Genomic DNA, 19,436 nt, shown 5'->3' with positions numbered 1-19,436 from the left:
TATAGTTGTTTAAAATATGACCTGCCGGTATGTAGAAATAAAATTAACCTCTACATGACATGGATATCCTGACTAAATATATACATAATGTTTTGGAGAAGAGCAGCTTAGCTGTCATTACGTTTAATTAAAATAGCTCCAAGAATAGTAATTGAGTATTAATCTATAACTAAGTAAGCAGCTTCCATGAATTCACCCTTTCAACCCAAGGTCTTAAGTAGGTTAATTATGTAAAGGGAAGAAAATGTAGTTTACGTCATGAGGGGAATTGATAAAATGACGTCCTTTATGGTATCATAAAATCTTGCGTGGAAAAAGATAGAAATAACCAAGAAATCTACTCGAGCCAACAGCCACGTTTCCACACTTTGTTTTATAGCTCTAGTTCTCATCTCAACATGATTACAAAACAATTTTACCGACCGGTTTTTTTTTCTACTAATTAAACCGTAGTGATTATCTATCAACTTTGGATTCATATTTAACTGTAATCAGTATGGGTTAATATTTCATTCAATTTCGAGAAATTCGAAACTATCGTTTTTTAAGTTTTTTCTTTAAAAAAGAATAACTACTCGATTTTTATTATCTTTCAAACCAAAGGAACTCATTTGAAGTAATAATAAACTATAATTAATCTTTCATTTGCACATAACTATTTGGTTCTTAAAGGTCTAGTTCACCCACAATATTTTTTTTATTATGTCGAGATTACTTGAGGTTGACTTTATATGTAGTTAAATATAATAGTTCCATTGTTTACAATTTTACTTGTGTTTTTCTTTAATAAATGACCAATTATTATTGTAAATATTGATTTTTTTTAAATTTTAAATTACATAGCGTTTGAATTATTGCTCCTGTCTACATCTTTATTAGTTTAACAATGCTGTATTCCTGGTTCTTTATAATAACACCAACTCTTGATGTCTCTGTTGGGATAAATTACTTTCGTAAAAAGAAGAGCTCTTATAAAAAAAAATCATCTTAACAGATAGATATGGCATAGCCTTCTATTTATATAAGTATTGATTCAGGATTTAAAAGAATGATATAACCAGTAAGCACCAATGCACACCTAATAAGTCTTTTTAAGTGAATTATGAGTCATTTGAAGCCGCAGAAAGTGTACAAATAAATACCTGATTATTTACTTGGGTAAAAGCATGCTTAGTTCATGAGTCTACCTAAAAAGAATAAGACGGCAAAACAGCGGAAATAATAATGCAACAAAAAAGATGTATCTCAATTATGTTCAATCCTTTATGCAACATCGATTAAAAAAGTATAATAATGACTTTTTTTTTTGTCAGTTTTTGGGACTGACCTCACAGAATTTGTCTAGGATAACGATCCAATCCAAAGTTTTATTTAAGCAAATAATCAGTTGATCCAACAAAAATTATTTTAGTTTGAGGCCGGTCTTTTTTCTGGATTTGTAGACCGAACTCCAAGATTAATATACATAAGACGAAGTACACTTTTGTACTGATGTTTTGAATTTCTAACTCAATGGCATATGTTAACACTAAACATACATATGTATGGAAAAAAAAATTTATGTTCCTTCATTGTCATGAAAATAACATACCTACTCTTTGATGTGTAGGCATAATATGCAAGTCCGTTGAGAATTGCGGTCCTGTTATAAAAGCCCCACAGATTGACATGAAGATATATTTGAAACGTAGCACGACTACCTTATCATTATTTTTATATATTTTTGCTAATGTATTCATTTAAAATTTCTACATTCGATTCGATATTCTTCAATATTATTTCCTTTTAATAATATTTTTAAATAAATCAACACATTCCCTAAGGAACATATATTCTAAGGTATGTTCCTTAGAAATCGTCCAAAGAGAAGTCTGTGAATAGCATTTATTTAATAATAGTCATAAAAATAAAGTATTTGAATTTATTAATGATAATTTCAACTTGAAGATGGATGTAGGAATCAATCGTTACCTCAATCTGTTGTAACATTGTATTTAACAAGTATATATAATCAATTGCAAGCTTGTTGATCAGAGTTTTTTATGATCGGCGATATTATATCGCTGATCGCAGTATTGCAATCGTTCCTTATCTTTATATCACTATATTGCAACACAAATAGCAAAAAATTGCAATCTGATCAATTTGTACAAAATTACATATCATCTAATAGTGCTGTGGTTTTTGAGACTGGCATTTGTCTTGAAACAGCTCTCGAGGCTGCTTTGCCATGGTTTTGGTATCGTCTCTGTCTCAAATATACTGGTCTTGGACTTGATTTTTGTCTCAAACTAAATAACCTTGGCGTTAACTTGGACTCGATCCTTATATATATCGTGAGAACTGATTTTGGCCGATATTTATAAATAGCAATACCAGCACTGAGCGTTTGTTCTCCAAGGCCAAACAGATCCTGAGAAGAACTAAACAGAGGCCGAGAGACAACAACTTTGAGAATCAGCTTCTGTTAATGTCAAATAAAGAGCTAGATGAAAAGAGATTTATTATTGGCCGGCAGACAATATTTTAGTTTTTTTCTACATATATTTTAATTTTTGATTATAGTAGAATATTTATGCATAATTAATTACATTTGAAAAAGGTGTATAAATCGTATATTTAATATATACGTATATATAATCGTATATGGCTGATTGCAAATGTCCCTGATATCGCTATATTGCAGTGAATTTCTGACCGCAATTTTTTTCTTGATTGTGCACAGGACTGATTAATTGTAGGTTGTACTGATATCAGTTTGGCTGATATATATTTATCAATTTTCTATTATGTACTAAATACAGTTAAAACAAAGCCAGTACATGGCATTACTACTTAAAGATTGAAAATCTTACTGGCATCACATATTTCACGATGCAGTCAAATTCAGATTTGGAAATCCCGCCGACTAAAAACCACATTTATTATTGTCATTTTAACCGTAGTACGCAAAAATGACCATTAATATTTTTAATCGACTAGGTTTTGTCTTTCAACCTTTTTTTTAAATCCAGTTTTTAGAGGATAGTTAGGATTCATAGCTATATTTGGACGTGAAATAACTCTATAGATGTAAATTGCAGTTAATAGTAATTGATGAAATACATTTTAGCATTCGAAAGGTAAAATATTTATTAAGTTATCTTGAATACTGTTCATATAAAATGTGTCTCATCATACACAAAATCTAGTAAATTAAGAATAATATTTGATTGATAATATTTTTCCATATTTCTTTCAGTTGCATATGATTATATATGAAACTAAAGAATAAATCTTTTGTTACAACTTCAAAAGAATTGCCATCAAAAAAGTTTTATTTCAATTTATTTTATTTGCATTTGTAGGCTCTACTCAGCATTGTGGATGTCGGCCATTTTGGGGTCTTAACAATCACATTCTTTAGGGATACAAATTAACTAGAAGTAATTTAAAGTCAAGGGAAATATGGAATTACTTCTGTGTTTTTAGAAGTCAACTTGAAACTGACTAATAGAGAGTCTTAAACCTTTACTTTCGATCAAAAATATATATCAGACCATAATTGATCCAGATTTAATTAATTATATAAATCCAGCCATTGCATAGGGGTTTTGAAACTTAGGTAAGAAAGTTATCTAACTCCAATATTACTACTTTTTATGTCATCAAATTGTATTCTAAGTATAAGAATGTTTAGTACTTTTTCATTTTTATTAATACAATATATCAACTCTATGATCCCAAATATGTCATTGCTTTCAGTTGTCGATGTAATAGGTGTGATGTCTGTCTGATCATGTTGATCTTTATGTGTAGAAAATCAATTACACATAACGGAAACACGTTGTAGATAAAAAGGTATTTTATATGAAAATGAGTCGTTTCCTTTCTTGTATGCCTCGTAGTTCCAAGTTTAAGATACTTGAATAAGTAAATACATCTAGGACAAAGTATGTCCACAAATACAGTTATAAATGCAGATAAGATCAATTTTTTCTCAGAAACATTTTTTTTTTACTTCATAAATGTCTTTGTTTAGTAGGAACTTAGTATAAATTATTTAGCTACTTTTTTTAACTTTGCCATTCTCATAGCATGCCGTGGGATGGGATTACGGAAAGAGACGAAGAGAAATGTAGAGTTAGACTTTTGATACAATTGAATTATAATCCTTATTCATATAAGCTGCTTGTTATATAACTTTGGGTGAATAAAAGGAATTACTGCTATTCAGAGGAGAACGTTCAACATATAAAATAGGATTGGTGCAGGAAAAATAATATAATTATATATTTAAATTAATATATATATATTTATTTTATTATGCATTTTGAAAACAATTTATACCAAAGATACGCGATAATTTTTACTTCAAAGGAAAGTAAGGAGTTAACACCACGGCGACCTATTAAATGGCGAACAAAAAAGAAGAAAGAGCACACACAACATGCGCTTTTTTCCTTTTCTAAATTTATTTTTTTCTTTACCAATATCCCTTATTAACATGGCGTTACTCCACTAACCTAAATATTTACGCAGTATTTTCTCGTCAATCGTCTATTTTTCTACTTAGTTTTTCTGTTTTCATCGTATCAAGCAGCCTTTCATGAGAACAGGAACAAAACAAAAAAAGCATTTTGTAGTAGTTAGCCCGTTCTTTCTAACTATGGAATGATTATTCAATAAATGTTGAAAATTGTTTAAGACTTAGCAAAAGTTGATTCAAATTTAACCAATCTATATTCAGAAAACTGATTAAGGGAGGAAAAGGAGGTACCTTAACAGCGAACAACATAAAACTATGTAAATTTTTGTGTTAGTGAGGTAAAGACTTGCTTATCAGTGTTCTGAACGTTGATTCATTGAATTAGAATTAACCGATTTTATTGATTAATTTTTGATGACGTCACTTGTTTTTTTCAAATTGTGAAAATTGATACAATGCCGTTTGATGAAGATTAAACTGTTTCATATCTTTTCAACTTGTATAACTGGGATGGATGGAAATATGATTAAACGAAACGATTACATTTTGGCAAATGATTTCTACTGAAATATCGGTCCTAATCGATAGAGATTAGTGAGTCACGTCATCATCCATTGATATAAGAATAATAAATAGTTTGATAAGGCTATAATTAAGAATAATGACAAACTATTCTTGTATATGAAAGATATTTAATGTTTTACTGAACTCATTTAATTGGCCTGCTTGAGGTACTTTATTTCTTTAATATTAGTAAAAGGAAGCCTTTAGAAGGTCCCCTATCATTAGGAAGGTTTTTCAAGAACGGTAAAAAGAATGGGATGGAACGTAGAACAAGCCCGATTTTAAGTTGCAATTTAAGGATCGATACAACTAGAAGCAGGAGATAGTGTCTCAAGTCCTTCATCATTTTCATCTAGTCAAGTTCAAGTCCTTAGAAAATATAATAAATACTTTAAAAAGTATGTTGTATCCTGCGAAAAAATAAAAATGACTTTCGTGTTCGAGTCGAGTCGCAAATCTCGAGTCCAATACCCCGCTACTAGATACAACCCTAACTGTAACATACAACTAGTTATTTCAAAATTTGTATATATGTCATTATTATAATCTACTATCATCTAACTTGACGAGAGAGGGATACAGTGTTTTTGCATGATACTTTTGTTCGTTGTATATTGTTGAATGAATAGACTTATTTGGCATACATAAGAATGACATTTTTATAGAGAGTGTCTCAAAATTATTATTAATGGTTTTACATAGTAGAAAAAAATTATTATGTCAAAAAGCCTTTGTGTTAAATAATTATTGCATACAAAAATGTATTACTATTATTTACTATATACATCGATGTATGTGTAAGTAACATACTTATTAAAAACATACATAGGTGTAAAGGACCCTAGCGAAAGGGCGGTCCAGGGAAATGCCATGTTCAAACTCATTCACTGGCTGAGTGCCTGGAGGAACATGTAGAATTTTCTTATTTTAAGCTAATCAGAAATGAGAACTACTAAACTTTACCATCCATAACTTAAGTGTTTACTCTTTATCTAGAATCAACAGCCCCTTCCCCCTCCCCCCCCCAATTAAGGATTTTTTGATATTTACTAGACTTAATTGATTTTTTAAATTTTTTTTTATAAAAATTTAATCTTCTGTGAATAGCTATGGATTTTTAAATATTTCTTCAAAAAATGGAATACTTGAAATTTTTTATATTTAAAATTTCATGTTTGAAATTTTTTTCGAAAACATTGGATTTTTTGAGAATTTCTTTGGATTATTGAAATTTTCTTAGAAAAAAATTTAATTTTTTAGAATCACCATGGTATTTTGAATTTTTTTCCCATAAAATTTAATATTTATGTATTATCGAAAATATTTAATTTTTTGTCAATTGTTGTTGATTTTGGAATATTTTTTCCAAAAAAGTTAATGTTTGAAATTAAATTAATGAAATTGTTTTTCAAAAAATTTAATTTTAATTTAATTTAATTTTTTGTAATTCAAAAACCAAGCCTATACATAATATAATCTTTCGGACGCCATCCCGTGAATGTATGTCTCATGTGAGGGGATTTTGTTAAAAGAAACAAACTATCAACTATTTCGAAGAATATTATTCATAAGTTATTTTTGAATTTGAAACGCGAGGATTTAATGTTAACAAGTTGGTAAATCGTCAAGGTTGTACTAATATGAAGATTCACTTCCATGAGGGGGATACATATTTATTTGTGTACACTAATTCTAAGTTGTTTGTTGGTAGTCATGAAGGAGAATGACAAATGAAGATAAATCTAATTCTATTACAACTAGGCTAGTTAGCAACGATTTTCAGTTCTGACTGAGAACTTAATGTCATAGCGGATCACGTCATTGAACGCCAAATACAGGAACTTAATGATGGAGAATTATTCCTTCTTGATTAATGCAATAAAGAAGTTTTTTAATTAATGCAAAAAAACAAATTTAAATGACTACATTTATTTATTTTATATTTTGTATATATTTACTCAAACAAATGTGCCCAATGACGTTACTATAAAGAGAAAGATTTACTTATTAAATTTGCTGTTTGCTCTACGATTTTCTTGTTACCTAACTTTGTTCTATTAAAAATGAGAATATATTTTTTTATTCAGTAAACAATTTACGCAACAATTTCTATTCAGGGAGCTTTTGAAATTCACTCAACCTTGAGTTATAAAAATAATAGTAAGTATGGGATGGGTGGTAAATTTTTCAGTGATGTAATGGCCATTTGAAGATAATGTACTTTTTTCAAATATATTAATTAAAATATATGATATGGAGATAAGCCAAAATTGAATATTTTTAAGAAAAATACAATTGATTTTTCACAAAAGATGGTATATCCAAATCAGAAGTAGGTCCGTTATTTTATAAGGTCAGCTTTAGATTTCTACTTTAATTACTCTTTATTTGTGTTCCCAACGTTTAATGGATGAACTCGAATTATTTCTTTTTAATTTGTGAATGATTACAATTTACCTCCACTTTTTTAACTATTTTTCATTTTATAGCAGATAATTCTTCACCACGGCAAACTTTCTTTGTCCCCTCACAACTTTTTCTTTTGTCAAAAACTTATGGTTGCTAAGTGAAGATTTGACAGGATAAATCCGTAGTGTCCGGTTCTTTAAATCACGAAGACTCCACTATTTTTATTTTTTATAATTCAAAAAAAAAATTGTACACAGCAGTTTAGCAAAAGGTGATTTTAGTTCAATCAATCAAAGTTCAGAGCACTAATTAAGAGCAAGCATGATTAAAAAATGGAAAACCGACCAAAAAAATACAATGTAAATCCATTTTATTGGTGAAATATTGCCCTACTGAGATGAATTCTTACAATTAGAAGATCATTTGCAACCTATTTATAAAGTTTTTCTCTCTTTAGCTCTTTTAATTAATACATATCTTCATAAACAAATTAATAAATCAATATTTAGTCTTTTGCAGATAAAATACCTATCAATTATATTATAGGTGTATGTATGATTAATCATAGATGATGTGCTAAAGAGAAAATAAGGACATATTATATTATTTTACTTCTTTAAGAAATTAATTGATTGGAATAGAGTAGAAAATATATATTTGCAAATTATACAAATATCAAGTTATTAAAAATATTGAAATAGACATCAAACAAACGAAATAAAAAAAATGAATGCCTATCTATATATACATCCACAGTATTTTTAATTAATTATTGACTCAAAGTCATTATTCATTTTATCAATCTAGAGAGACAAACAATTTTTTTTATTACTTCTTTTATTTAAAAATATAATTTAACCTCTTAACTTTTTCTGCATAACTTTGAAAGAGGATGCGTCTTAGAGCAGTTTGTTTTAAGTTGTTTTTTTTCTAATTTCGATTACGAGACTTATTACTTATAATTTTTATGATGTTTTTATGGAAACTACATTTTTGTTGACTTTTGATATCAAAAGACATTTCATGATACGAATTTGAAACAAGTAACATTAATTGGATCATGCAGTTAGAGCTGTATTGGTCATTAATATGGGACTTAAAATTGGTTCAGTTCCACATACTTGTTATCAGTCTATGAAAAACGCCCAAACTTTAGTGGACCCTCTACTAAGCATAATCTTCTCTAACATTATAGTAAAGTACCTTAATTTCCCAATTGATTTGATAGCCTCATGGAGCCCTAGGCGCTACAATATTGAGCCCTTGTGTTCAGTGGTCCCAGTTTGGAGTCACTGCTATTGAGCAAAAGGATTTCATTTTGTTCCACAGGGAGACTTAAAAAAAACACTTAATAAATAGTTCTTATAGAATAAGAAAATCTATATCAAAATTATTTTATTCAAAATAACGAATAATACTTTATTTTTTTTAATTTTGGCCTTTTTTTCATACTTTGATCGAGATGTGCGACTTAAAGATGGCATTGTAGAAAAAGTGGGGTGAAATCCTCATACTAGAAGTCTAAGCCGGATCTTAACTCTATGCTCATATCCCACAGTCTTTGTGTATTTTCATCGAGTCTAGTTTGAGTTCTCAAATTTATTTTGAGCTCATTTCATATTTATAAGATAAGGTCTATAGTGTTAATGCTTTTCTCGAGTTTTGTATATTCTAACTTTCGAGTCCAAGTCAAGTTGTAAATCTTAGCTATTGAGCCTAGGTCACAATGCGAGTATTTGATTGTGAGATCAAGTCGAGGAGGGGCAAGAACAAGTTTTGCATAAATTATCTTACCACATTTTTCATCTAATTTATTGTGAAGTCATCTTCACAATAAATTTGTGAATTGAGTAGTTATTTAATAATATACATAGTCATTTAATTTAAGAACGTGTCTTTTGGTATATACTTCAGAAATTTATCTATAGTTTAGGGTCATTATTTGATTTAAGGGACTTAAATTGAACCCGATATGGACTTTCAACTAAACTCTATCAATTTCTTATTCCTTTATCTGGATGATCAATTTTGGCTGGTTTAAGAGTGCAATTTTAATTTTTCAATTATTTTTTTAATTTAATTTTTTAATTTTTTTTTAAGAAAATTCAAAAACCAAATCCTCTCCAAAATATAATCCTGAGGATTTTATCGATCTATATGTACATATTTTATATAAATAGATATTTATGAGTTTATGGCGAAGAAGAAGGAGAGTAAGAAGAGCTTATCAACTTTTTATAACCTAATAAAAAAACATTTTTCGTATTTTTTACAACTTATATATGTATATATACAACATCACAATAATTGGTTAGAAATACGATTTATTTTTTTTGGACATAAAGGTATGTTATTTTATTACAAGGATGGATCTAATATATGTAAGTAAGCAGAACATACACCACTCGTACTACTCCGAATTATAGGAACAAAATATTATCTTATTTTATATTAATCCATTTTTCATACTTAAATTATAATTAGCAAGTAGCCTAAATCAATTTTTCTGAAACTTGTTTCGTTGCGTAGGTGCCGCCTGAGAATATATCAGAGGTGGGAAAAAGTTCTTTTTTATACTGCAAATCTACTAACTCGAGTCTCGAGTCTTGGATTATTTGCTGAAGTCTTTTAATAACTTAAAGAGGTCAAGTTCTAGTTCTTGAATATTTTTTAATCGAGTTCCCGTCGACTCCTCATATTTCTTTTGAGCTCATTTCATGTATGTACATAATTAAAATATAGGATGCATAGCTTGAAGGCTTTCTTGAGTTAAATATAAAATAGCTTTCGAGTCCATGTCGAGTTGCAAGTCTTCAATATATGGACTCGAGTACAAGTAGAGGTGTAAGTCTCGAGTCCATTTCTCTGCCTATGAAAAGTATAAACCTTTTCAATTATCAACTTTTATTTAAAACAATTTTAAATATTTGAGATAATGTTATTCAATTCATTCTAAATGACCTTTTCTATAAAAGACATATTTGTTGTTCACTTTTCTTTCAATGAAAATCATATTTTTTGAATGACCTTATTATCCACCTCTTTTTTATCAAGCCGCCGTGTACAACTGCTGATGGAGAACAACTTTTTCAGATAAAACAATATCCTGAACACTCCCAGAATGTTGGAATACGGAGTAATAAAATTGAGAAAATTGTCAGTAATACTAACACTAACGTATAATGTTTTCCTCATTAATTTGCTGACTTTGTAAAAAGCCATAGTATAAGAAAACTTGGACCTACTTGGGTATATGTAGAGTTGAGAAATTCATAAATTCATTCCAGCGTGCGATATATTTTTAGTAGTTGGCGATCTATATAGTTTTTTTTTAATTTTCACTTACTTTGAGTGTGCTTGTTTAAGGCGGCAGGTATTTGTTGCAGAACTGTAAGGACAAGTCATTTTTGTTCTCAGAATAGAATGGCGGATGAAATTCGGAATAATTCCTGTCTGTGTCATTGCTAGATACAGAGAAGAAATTATATTTATTTCCTTCATCCCAAAGCTGCTTGTAAACAATCAAGTAAAACGTCATAATAACTAATCTACTCTCCTCACTATCATTCTTCCAAATATTAGAGTTAACCTGTCATTTTTTTTTTTTACATAACAAAAGATCATATTTTTACAACTCTAGTTCTCTCTGTCTACAGATATGTAATATCCCATAGTTTTTATGGTATTATCTCATTCTGGATTTCTACGCTCACTGAGATTCAAGCAATTTAGTATTTCTATTAATATTTCAATAAAATTGTAAAAAAAAAGTATTACAAATCAAGGGGAAATTTCTTTAAAAATATGATGACAAATTGCCATCATATTTTGGATTAAATGGCTGAAGGTGTAATACCCACACCAATTTTTTGTGCATAAACTAATATAAATTTTGGTCTATATCAAATAACAAAACTATACCTCCAAAGCTCTATTTCAAAATTGATTTAGAAAAATTGTACAAAATTAGAAGCAAATGTACTTATTCATATAGTTATCTACTTATTCAGCCAAAGTGCATTATTATAGGTGTTCATGAAATATAATTTGTCCATCAAAAGTGATGTTATTTAGAGTTTTTATACAACAAATTAAGTAATTATAATGTATTTCGAACTTTATTGATCATAATATATTAATTGAAAATATTATTTTGTGTTATTATAGTTTTGACGTGGATCATGGCTCTTCACCTGGACGAACACCCCTGGAAGGATTTCCTGGCCTTGTTCTTCAAAGCTCTGGACTCCCTCAACGTCGCGAATCATTTCTATATCGCTCAGACTCGGATTATGAAGTGAATTCCCCTCGATCCATTTCCAGGGCATCTTCTATAGCAAGTGAAGTTGGGTAAGAAAAAGTCATCTATGTTGAAAATGGATTTTCTTTCAAAAAGGGCTGTATAAATATTTAAAAGGCTATAATAATAAAAAAAGTGTTTTTTTTCTCGTATGTAAATATAAAATTAGTATATTTTCCAAAATAAGGGCCTTTTTTATATTTTAATTGCGAAAAAGAATTGATTTAAAAAACATTAAATTAAAAAAAATGAAGAAAAAAAAGACATATCTAATTTGAGATAATTTGAATATGAGAAATGAATGTTCTATAGAAAAGCCTTCCCCCTGCCTGATAGTTGATAATTTATGTGGATTATCCATTTGTTTCAAGTTGGCGCAAACCATAAAAAGAGTAACAGTAAATTTTCAAAAACTAGATTTTTCATGAAAAACTAATCACATATTCGTGATCAACTCATTAAGTAGTACTAGAATGGAGTATAGAATTTCAAATATTTAAAATATATATATATATATATTGTTAACTTGTGTTATTTAATCACCTGTTATTGATTAGTTTTTCAATTTAATCGAAAGCAAATCAATATTCAAACTAAAGTAGAACTTCAACGACCAAATACTCTTATGTAAATGAAACTGGTATTTTGTACCCTTCGAATTAGTTTTCTTTGGTGTAAAAACAGTTGCGACCTCGAGGCGTTATTCATTTTCAAACAAAACACTTAAAATATGAGAAAAAATTTCTTAAACCTATAAAAAAAGCTAAAAATCCACCAAAATTTCAAATGAAAAGTTCTAGTAAACTTGATTTTATGCGAAAAATCTAATAACAGATTCTGGATTAAGCGGCCAAGTGCAATTAGAATTGAATATGAAATCTAAAAGATTTTAGAAAAACTACAATTTTGTTGACTTTCGTAAGTTACTATAAATATAATAGTAGGCTTTTTTAAATTTGGAATCTTTTTTGAGGACAGATGCGACTCTAGATTTTTAACGTTATTATAAGTCCCTTATTTACTCATTTGATGGACTTTCTAGTGTGGAATTTGGTTTTCAGTGTGAAAACGAATTCTTTTCTTGAATTTCTATTTTATGTGATATTTATATGGCCTTAATTTATCGGAGCATTGAAGGGACTAATAAAAAAATGTAATTAATAGAAATTTCAGAGTATTATTTGAAGAATAAGAATCCGTAAGGGATTCAATTTTGAGGATAGAAATGATAATTTATTCAATGTTTGTTTCCCATAATGAGTTGTTTCATTTGCCTACTTCTGACATTGCAGTTCTAAAATATATCTTAATTACCTTTCCTTCAAAAAGAGAACGAGAAAAGTCTCTAGATTATATATTAGATTGGCAACTGTTGAACTATTCTTCATTTAACAGTAGAGAATGTTGTTCAGCTTAACAGCTGATTCGTTGTATTTCTAACCAATCAACTTTCAAAACGCTCATACAAGGCAAAAAAATAAGAGCATCTACAGCTGACATAAAGAGTTATTTATATTTTATTGATGACACCCTTATGGGATAATACGGCATTATCTCACCATCATAAAAATTTTAAAACAGTAAACCTTATTAAATTGATTGTCAAGGGACCAACAAAACCTCTCCACTATAAAAAAAAACCATTATATAAAATTAATTATATACTCTATTATAACTAATTTGTGACTTTTATTAATGTCCACTAAAACGAAGATCCCTTTTAGATGTTGTTGTATAGAGTTCTACATTTTTTCATCTTCTTAGTATTTTGCGAGTTGATTCGTTGAATTTGAAGTAGCTTTTGCGAAGCTACTAACAATTACTAACAATTACTAACAATTATGATATAATAATTACATATCCTTGAAGAATTGGCTAACTATCAAATGATTTTGAGCCCTTTTTCTGATTTTTTTTTGGGAAAAGGTTACAAAATACAATAGGGGTAACAAAAGGATAAAGTTTGTCAAGTAAAAGAAAAACAATGTAGACTAGAATGGGCACTTGGTAGAGTGCAAACCTCTGCCTATGGTCATTCTCCCTAAATTGCATGTTATTCTATTTGAAGTATCTCTATTATACCTACATAAGAGCACCAATTTGAACTCTGTGCCTCAATATGTTCCAAAGTCATGGTCAAGTATTAACGGTTTTTCCTATCCTGACCTCTCAAAATTTAATGGACTATTATTACTTATGCCATAATTAATCTTTGTTCCAAGTTGGATCAAAATTGATCTGTAACTTTTCCCGTAATCTGGACCAACCGACATTACTAACTAACAAACAAACATAGTTACAAACATAACCTCTGGTTTACCTCGTTGGTGGAGGTAATTATAAAAACCCGTGGGATATGAAAAAACTAAAAATATTCTTTTCTACAGAGTGTATGTGTTATGTAGTTGTAATAATAATTTACCAAGTTACTAATAAACAAAAACAACTTATGTTATATTTTTTTTAGACGCAAGACTATTTTTGCCTAACAAGTTTATATTTAATAAACAGGTCAATCATGCCCCCATTGAAAAGAAATGTATGTTTTGACCATCTGCGTTTATAAAGCCATATATCTCCTAATCCCACGTCTGTTAATTATATAGTTAAACTAATTGGTATTATGTTATAAAGAATCCCTTTAAAATATATTTATTGAAATTGTTTCATCATGAGTTTAATACGTTATTACTTTCAGAAAATACTAACTATAATTAGTCTTGGTTGTCAGTTTGAAACTGCTAGATCGGTTTTAATTTTCTCTAATTCAGTTTAGCTTTGACGGGGGTGTGTCTCATGGTTATGTATGGTCTTTAGAAAAAATTGATCTTGATCCATTCTCACGTCATTTTTTGTACTTAGAAAATAAGTTTGAGAGAGGAGGGAGAAATGAGGTTTAAGAAATTGATATTTTGGTTCAGATTTATCTAAAATAAATTCGGGAGCAAGTCTCAACAAAACTAATTTTGTGTATAAATGTATAATGAATCAAGGCCCATATTACCGTCTTGTATTGTTGAGATCCTTATTATAATCTTGAAAAGGTTTATTTAATGCCTATAAAGAAAAAAAAAAACATGTTTGTATAGGATCTAGGTAGTATTTTATGAGAGTTTTGTAAAAATATACATATACTATGGATGTAAATGTAAGACGCATTTTGTACTTTCTACAATGAGCATACATTTAAAAAAAAAGTATAACTTGGATACTTACAAAATATTAGTGTTCTTATTAGGTTCTCACAAAAGTATCCGACATTTCACGGAGTTATTAAGCGTCGAGGAACATACAAACTTTGCTTTAATAATATAGAAAATAACTCCCCAACAAATATTATCTGTTACTTTCCGTTTTTCATGAGCACACGCACAAGCAATTACTCACCTAATACTTAAACATTATATCTTTAAAGATATAAAAATAATAATAATTGGTTTTTTTTTAAATTGGAATGATTTCATACCACATCTTAAGTCTTAAGTTTGATGTAAAGTACATACTTCCATTTTTCTTTTTTTTAATTTGAGTTTAACTAAACACCTGCAAGCTTTCATTTTTTTATACAGAACTCCCTTTATATCTTACTATTTTTTTCTTTTTTATATTGTATTGGTATATATGTACTATACATCAGAGAGTATTATATACATTGCAATCTGTGGTGTATTTTCATACAGATATACATTATTTTTTACTCGCTAGATGGATGGCTCTTAAGTTGACTCAATGTTACTTTTTAAGGACTTTTTCTTGACAATTAGCAAGATTTTTGCAACAGATCAGTTGTTTTACTCAATTTATTCAAATTGTAATAAATCAATGAATACTCAAATTATATCTAATGGTCACATAAGGAAATTCTCTCATTTCTCAAGATACTCAACTTTATTTTATTAATATAGATGATTTGTCCCTATTTTGAAAAATTAAACTTATTAGCGAATAAGTAGCACTTTACATAGTTTTATTTGTGCTCTCTGTCAGCTTTCTAAGTTGACATCATATATTTAAATTTATATTAGCACTCACGAGGTTTTTAGATCCTTTTCACATGCCTACATTTATGAACTTTTATTGAATTTACACTTGCAAAGATTTCTACCTTTTTCACATTTCTAGACTTGTAAACATTCATTTCTCATTAATGAGCTCTCTGTTAAATCCCTCATTATTTTAAATTACTTATTATTTTTTTTAACAATTTGGTGCTCTTTTTTTATAGTTAAGTTTACTCTTATATATATATTTATAAATAAACTCTTGAATCTGCTTTCTCCTCCCTCCTCTTCCTCCGTTGTTTCTGCCTACCAACAGTTTTTGTTCTCTTCTCTATCTAAAATTAGACGGGAAGGGGAGATTGCATTAGCAAGTTAATTCGTCTTGGATTGCATGAACACTAATGAGAATTTAATCTGTTCAATAAGTATTCCATCACATCTCACTTTCATTATCATCCCCATGTGTCCGTGGAATGGGCAGATTCATACTAGTCTTATATATACAAAAATAAAGTTTGCATTAATCATTTAATTCGCCTTGGATTGCTGCATTTCAAATTAACACTTATGAAAATTTAATCTGTTCATAAAGTCAAATGGTGGCATTGTATAACTAATTTGACATATTACTTTGGTAATATGTCTTCTTGATTACTTAAGCCAACATTATCTTTCTATATTGGATGGGGGTGCAATCGTCGATACATCTCGAAACAAAAATCACATCACACTATCATTACTGCCCCCCCATATGATATAAATACAAATACTATGCAATTATTCATTACTACCATGATATAAAATAAAATGGGATAAAAAACCTTATTACCATATATCATGTAGAATGCTCAAATTGCATGTCCATATGTTTATATGTTGTTGCTTACTTTTTAATGAGAAAAATTACCATTTTTATTTTAAATTAGTAAAATAATACTTTCCAAAAAAGTGAATAAATAATTTTTTTTGTTGTTGTTTTTTGCAAAAGTTCAAGTACATATTAATAAAAGAATTGATATAATAAGTTCTTATAATCTCATGTCTACAACATTGAGTTTTAATAATTTAAAAAATAATTTCTCTCAGTACAGCAAATATACTGGGTGGAAACTAAAAATACAGAGTTTGCCTATTATTCTTGAGTGTTTTATATTTTTCCTAAGATATAAAGGGAGCGGGGATCAAATTGTCGCCCAAATATTTTTCTACAAAAAACAACACAAAATATACATTTTTTAACTTTTTTATTGAAAATCAAAACTATGACGAGCATATAGGTATAGAGTAGCCATTCATTTGATATAATCACCATCGGCATCATTAACGGCCTCAATTCTCGGTTAACCACTGCATGGAGATTTTGGACACATGGCAGGGTGCTGAGTCCTGTTGCCACACCCAGGGCCTGTCTCCGGCCTTCATGGACCTGGTAGGGTCATCCTCAACCATCTTCTGCACCTTGTCGACAAAGTCGGTGTCCCTGACCTTCCTGTCTGCGCCCTCCTCCTTGGGTGCCCTCTTTATGGTGGCATCAACATCCCAGGTGTCCTCTAACTTCTTACGGATGCGCTGAACAGTCCGTAAATTCACTCCTAAGGTTGAAGCAATCGTTGAATTGGAGATTTCACCTCCATTATTAACCAATGCCATGACTACCGCGGACCTCGAAAGCTCTTCATTCCACTTATAGCTCTTTATCTCCTCATATGATGACGGCATGATGCTTACTGAACTGCGTATCGTCAGCTGACGAGAATAGCTTTGCTATTTGGTAACCAGTTTTTTATTTGATAATGTCGTCTTCAAGTTATCAAGGTTTAAAGTAGGCGATAATTTGATCCCCGCTCCCTGTATGTTACAAAAATATTAAGAATTTATACAAAACTACATCCAATACTATCAGCTTAGAGTCGACAAGATTCGGGTACGATTCAGCGAAGGTATCAACTGACAAAAAGGGCAACATATGACGTCAAATTTGTTGTCTTTCTTAAATAAATACGATTGGCAATTCCAAGACGAGTAATGATATTCAACTCTAATTGGCACTTATGGTCTTATAAAAAGTTAACCTATCTACTTATTTCCTTTAGATGATATTCAAATTATAATACTCTAGATATAAAATAATACATATACGAGTATAATTCGTTCCTTGGCGGAACTCATACGTGATGACAATTTATCCCATATTTTAATCTGCCTTTATTGACTTCACATTTCCATGACGTTATCTACATGCTTTAATCTCAACATACAGGCAGAAAGAATAATGAAGAGGATTAACATCTGGGCTATTGGGTAGTAGCCACTTTTATTTCTCCCATTAATTGATATTTGTAGCCAAAAATAATTGGGTAATTTTGACTGTGTGCTAGAAGATTACAGTAACCCGATCAGAGTAGTTGTTAAAACATAATAAACTGTCTTTCTGGCCACTCCACTGAGCTTTCAAATCTCAGAGGAGTGTGACTCGACCAAATTAAAGTTGTGACTTTGAGTCTTGTGTACGACTCTGATGCCATTATTATTACCTCCATTAAAAAATACTAAATGTTTTATATCAGCAGTTGATATTTCTTATGCAGATACATACTATGGAGCACTGGACTTTTTAAAATCTGTCACTTACAACGTCAAGAAATTGAATTGTAATATTTTACATTCTTGTTTTCCACCTCTTATGTTATATGTACTTATATAGATATATGTTAGTATAATGAGTGTGAATATATGTTAAAAATAGAGCCTAAATTGTCCATTCTATCAACATAATGGGCAGTAAACATGTTATTTAAAATGTAAATATGTCAAAATGTTTTGAGATATACATAAATGTCCAATTATACTTTTTATTGTGTGTTTCACTGTTCAATATTATATGGACATGAGAATTTGGGTCATTCAAGAAAAAAAATGCCCCTATTCTCCAATTGTCAAATCGTATTTAATATGCAACGATTTAGTCAATTAACTATGTATCATACGTTACCTACGTTTTTTTTAATTATAAATATGTGTACAAACAAAATGTCAGGTCAACTATGGCTATTAACATATATGAGCCAATTTTAGAATATCAGTAATTCTCCAAAATTACTTATGTTTACCAGAGGTGGGAAAAGTTTATATAGTCCAAGTAATAGTTGAGTCAAGTATTTGCACACAAGTCCAGGTCCTTGAATATTTTAATCAATTCAAGTTCCAACAAGGGAGGGATAAATAATTATTTATATATTGAATGTTAATGATTGTTTTTATTTATGTTTTATTTTATTTTTAAGTATTCTTAATCGTATTAAAAAAATTTATCGACTCTTGTGATTCAATATTATGTTTAGAAAAATAAATGGCTAGATAATTTGAAGAAAAAAAAAATCATGTTCCAGATATTATTTTTTACCTATTATTTGAAATATTTAAGAATCGGCCACAGGATTTTTTAATAAAGTCGGCATCGGGATGTGTTTTTTTGGAATCGTCCCATGACTAGTATTTATAATAAGTTCAAATTTTCAAAATACGGAGACATCTTCTATATTAATAAAATAAAGTTGCACTCTTGAGTATTTATAATAATGATAACTCTTGCTTCCTTCAATCTAAAAGGATGTTCCATTAATGAAATTAGGGAATTTCATTATGTGACCATAAGATACAATTTGATTATTTAGTTAGTTGATACTATTCGACT

At 29.3% G+C, this 19,436-nt stretch overlaps 1 protein-coding gene across 1 annotated transcript in view; it reads left to right on the top strand.

Moving 5' to 3' along the window:
* Positions 1-19,436, top strand: part of LOC121114791 (3',5'-cyclic-AMP phosphodiesterase, isoforms N/G) — a 308,647-nt gene that overhangs the window by 207,332 nt on the left and 81,879 nt on the right. Inside the window, exon 3 of the mRNA XM_071887232.1 lies at positions 11,609-11,791. Within this exon, the coding sequence (XP_071743333.1) occupies positions 11,609-11,791 (183 nt within the window). The remainder of the gene's footprint in view (positions 1-11,608; positions 11,792-19,436) is intronic.

The sequence above is a fragment of the Lepeophtheirus salmonis genome, chromosome 3 (assembly GCF_016086655.4).
Source record: "Lepeophtheirus salmonis chromosome 3, UVic_Lsal_1.4, whole genome shotgun sequence".
In the NCBI taxonomy this organism is placed as follows: domain Eukaryota; kingdom Metazoa; phylum Arthropoda; class Copepoda; order Siphonostomatoida; family Caligidae; genus Lepeophtheirus; species Lepeophtheirus salmonis.
Note: the sequence above shows the minus strand (reverse complement) of the source record. Positions and strands in the feature narration are given on the sequence as shown.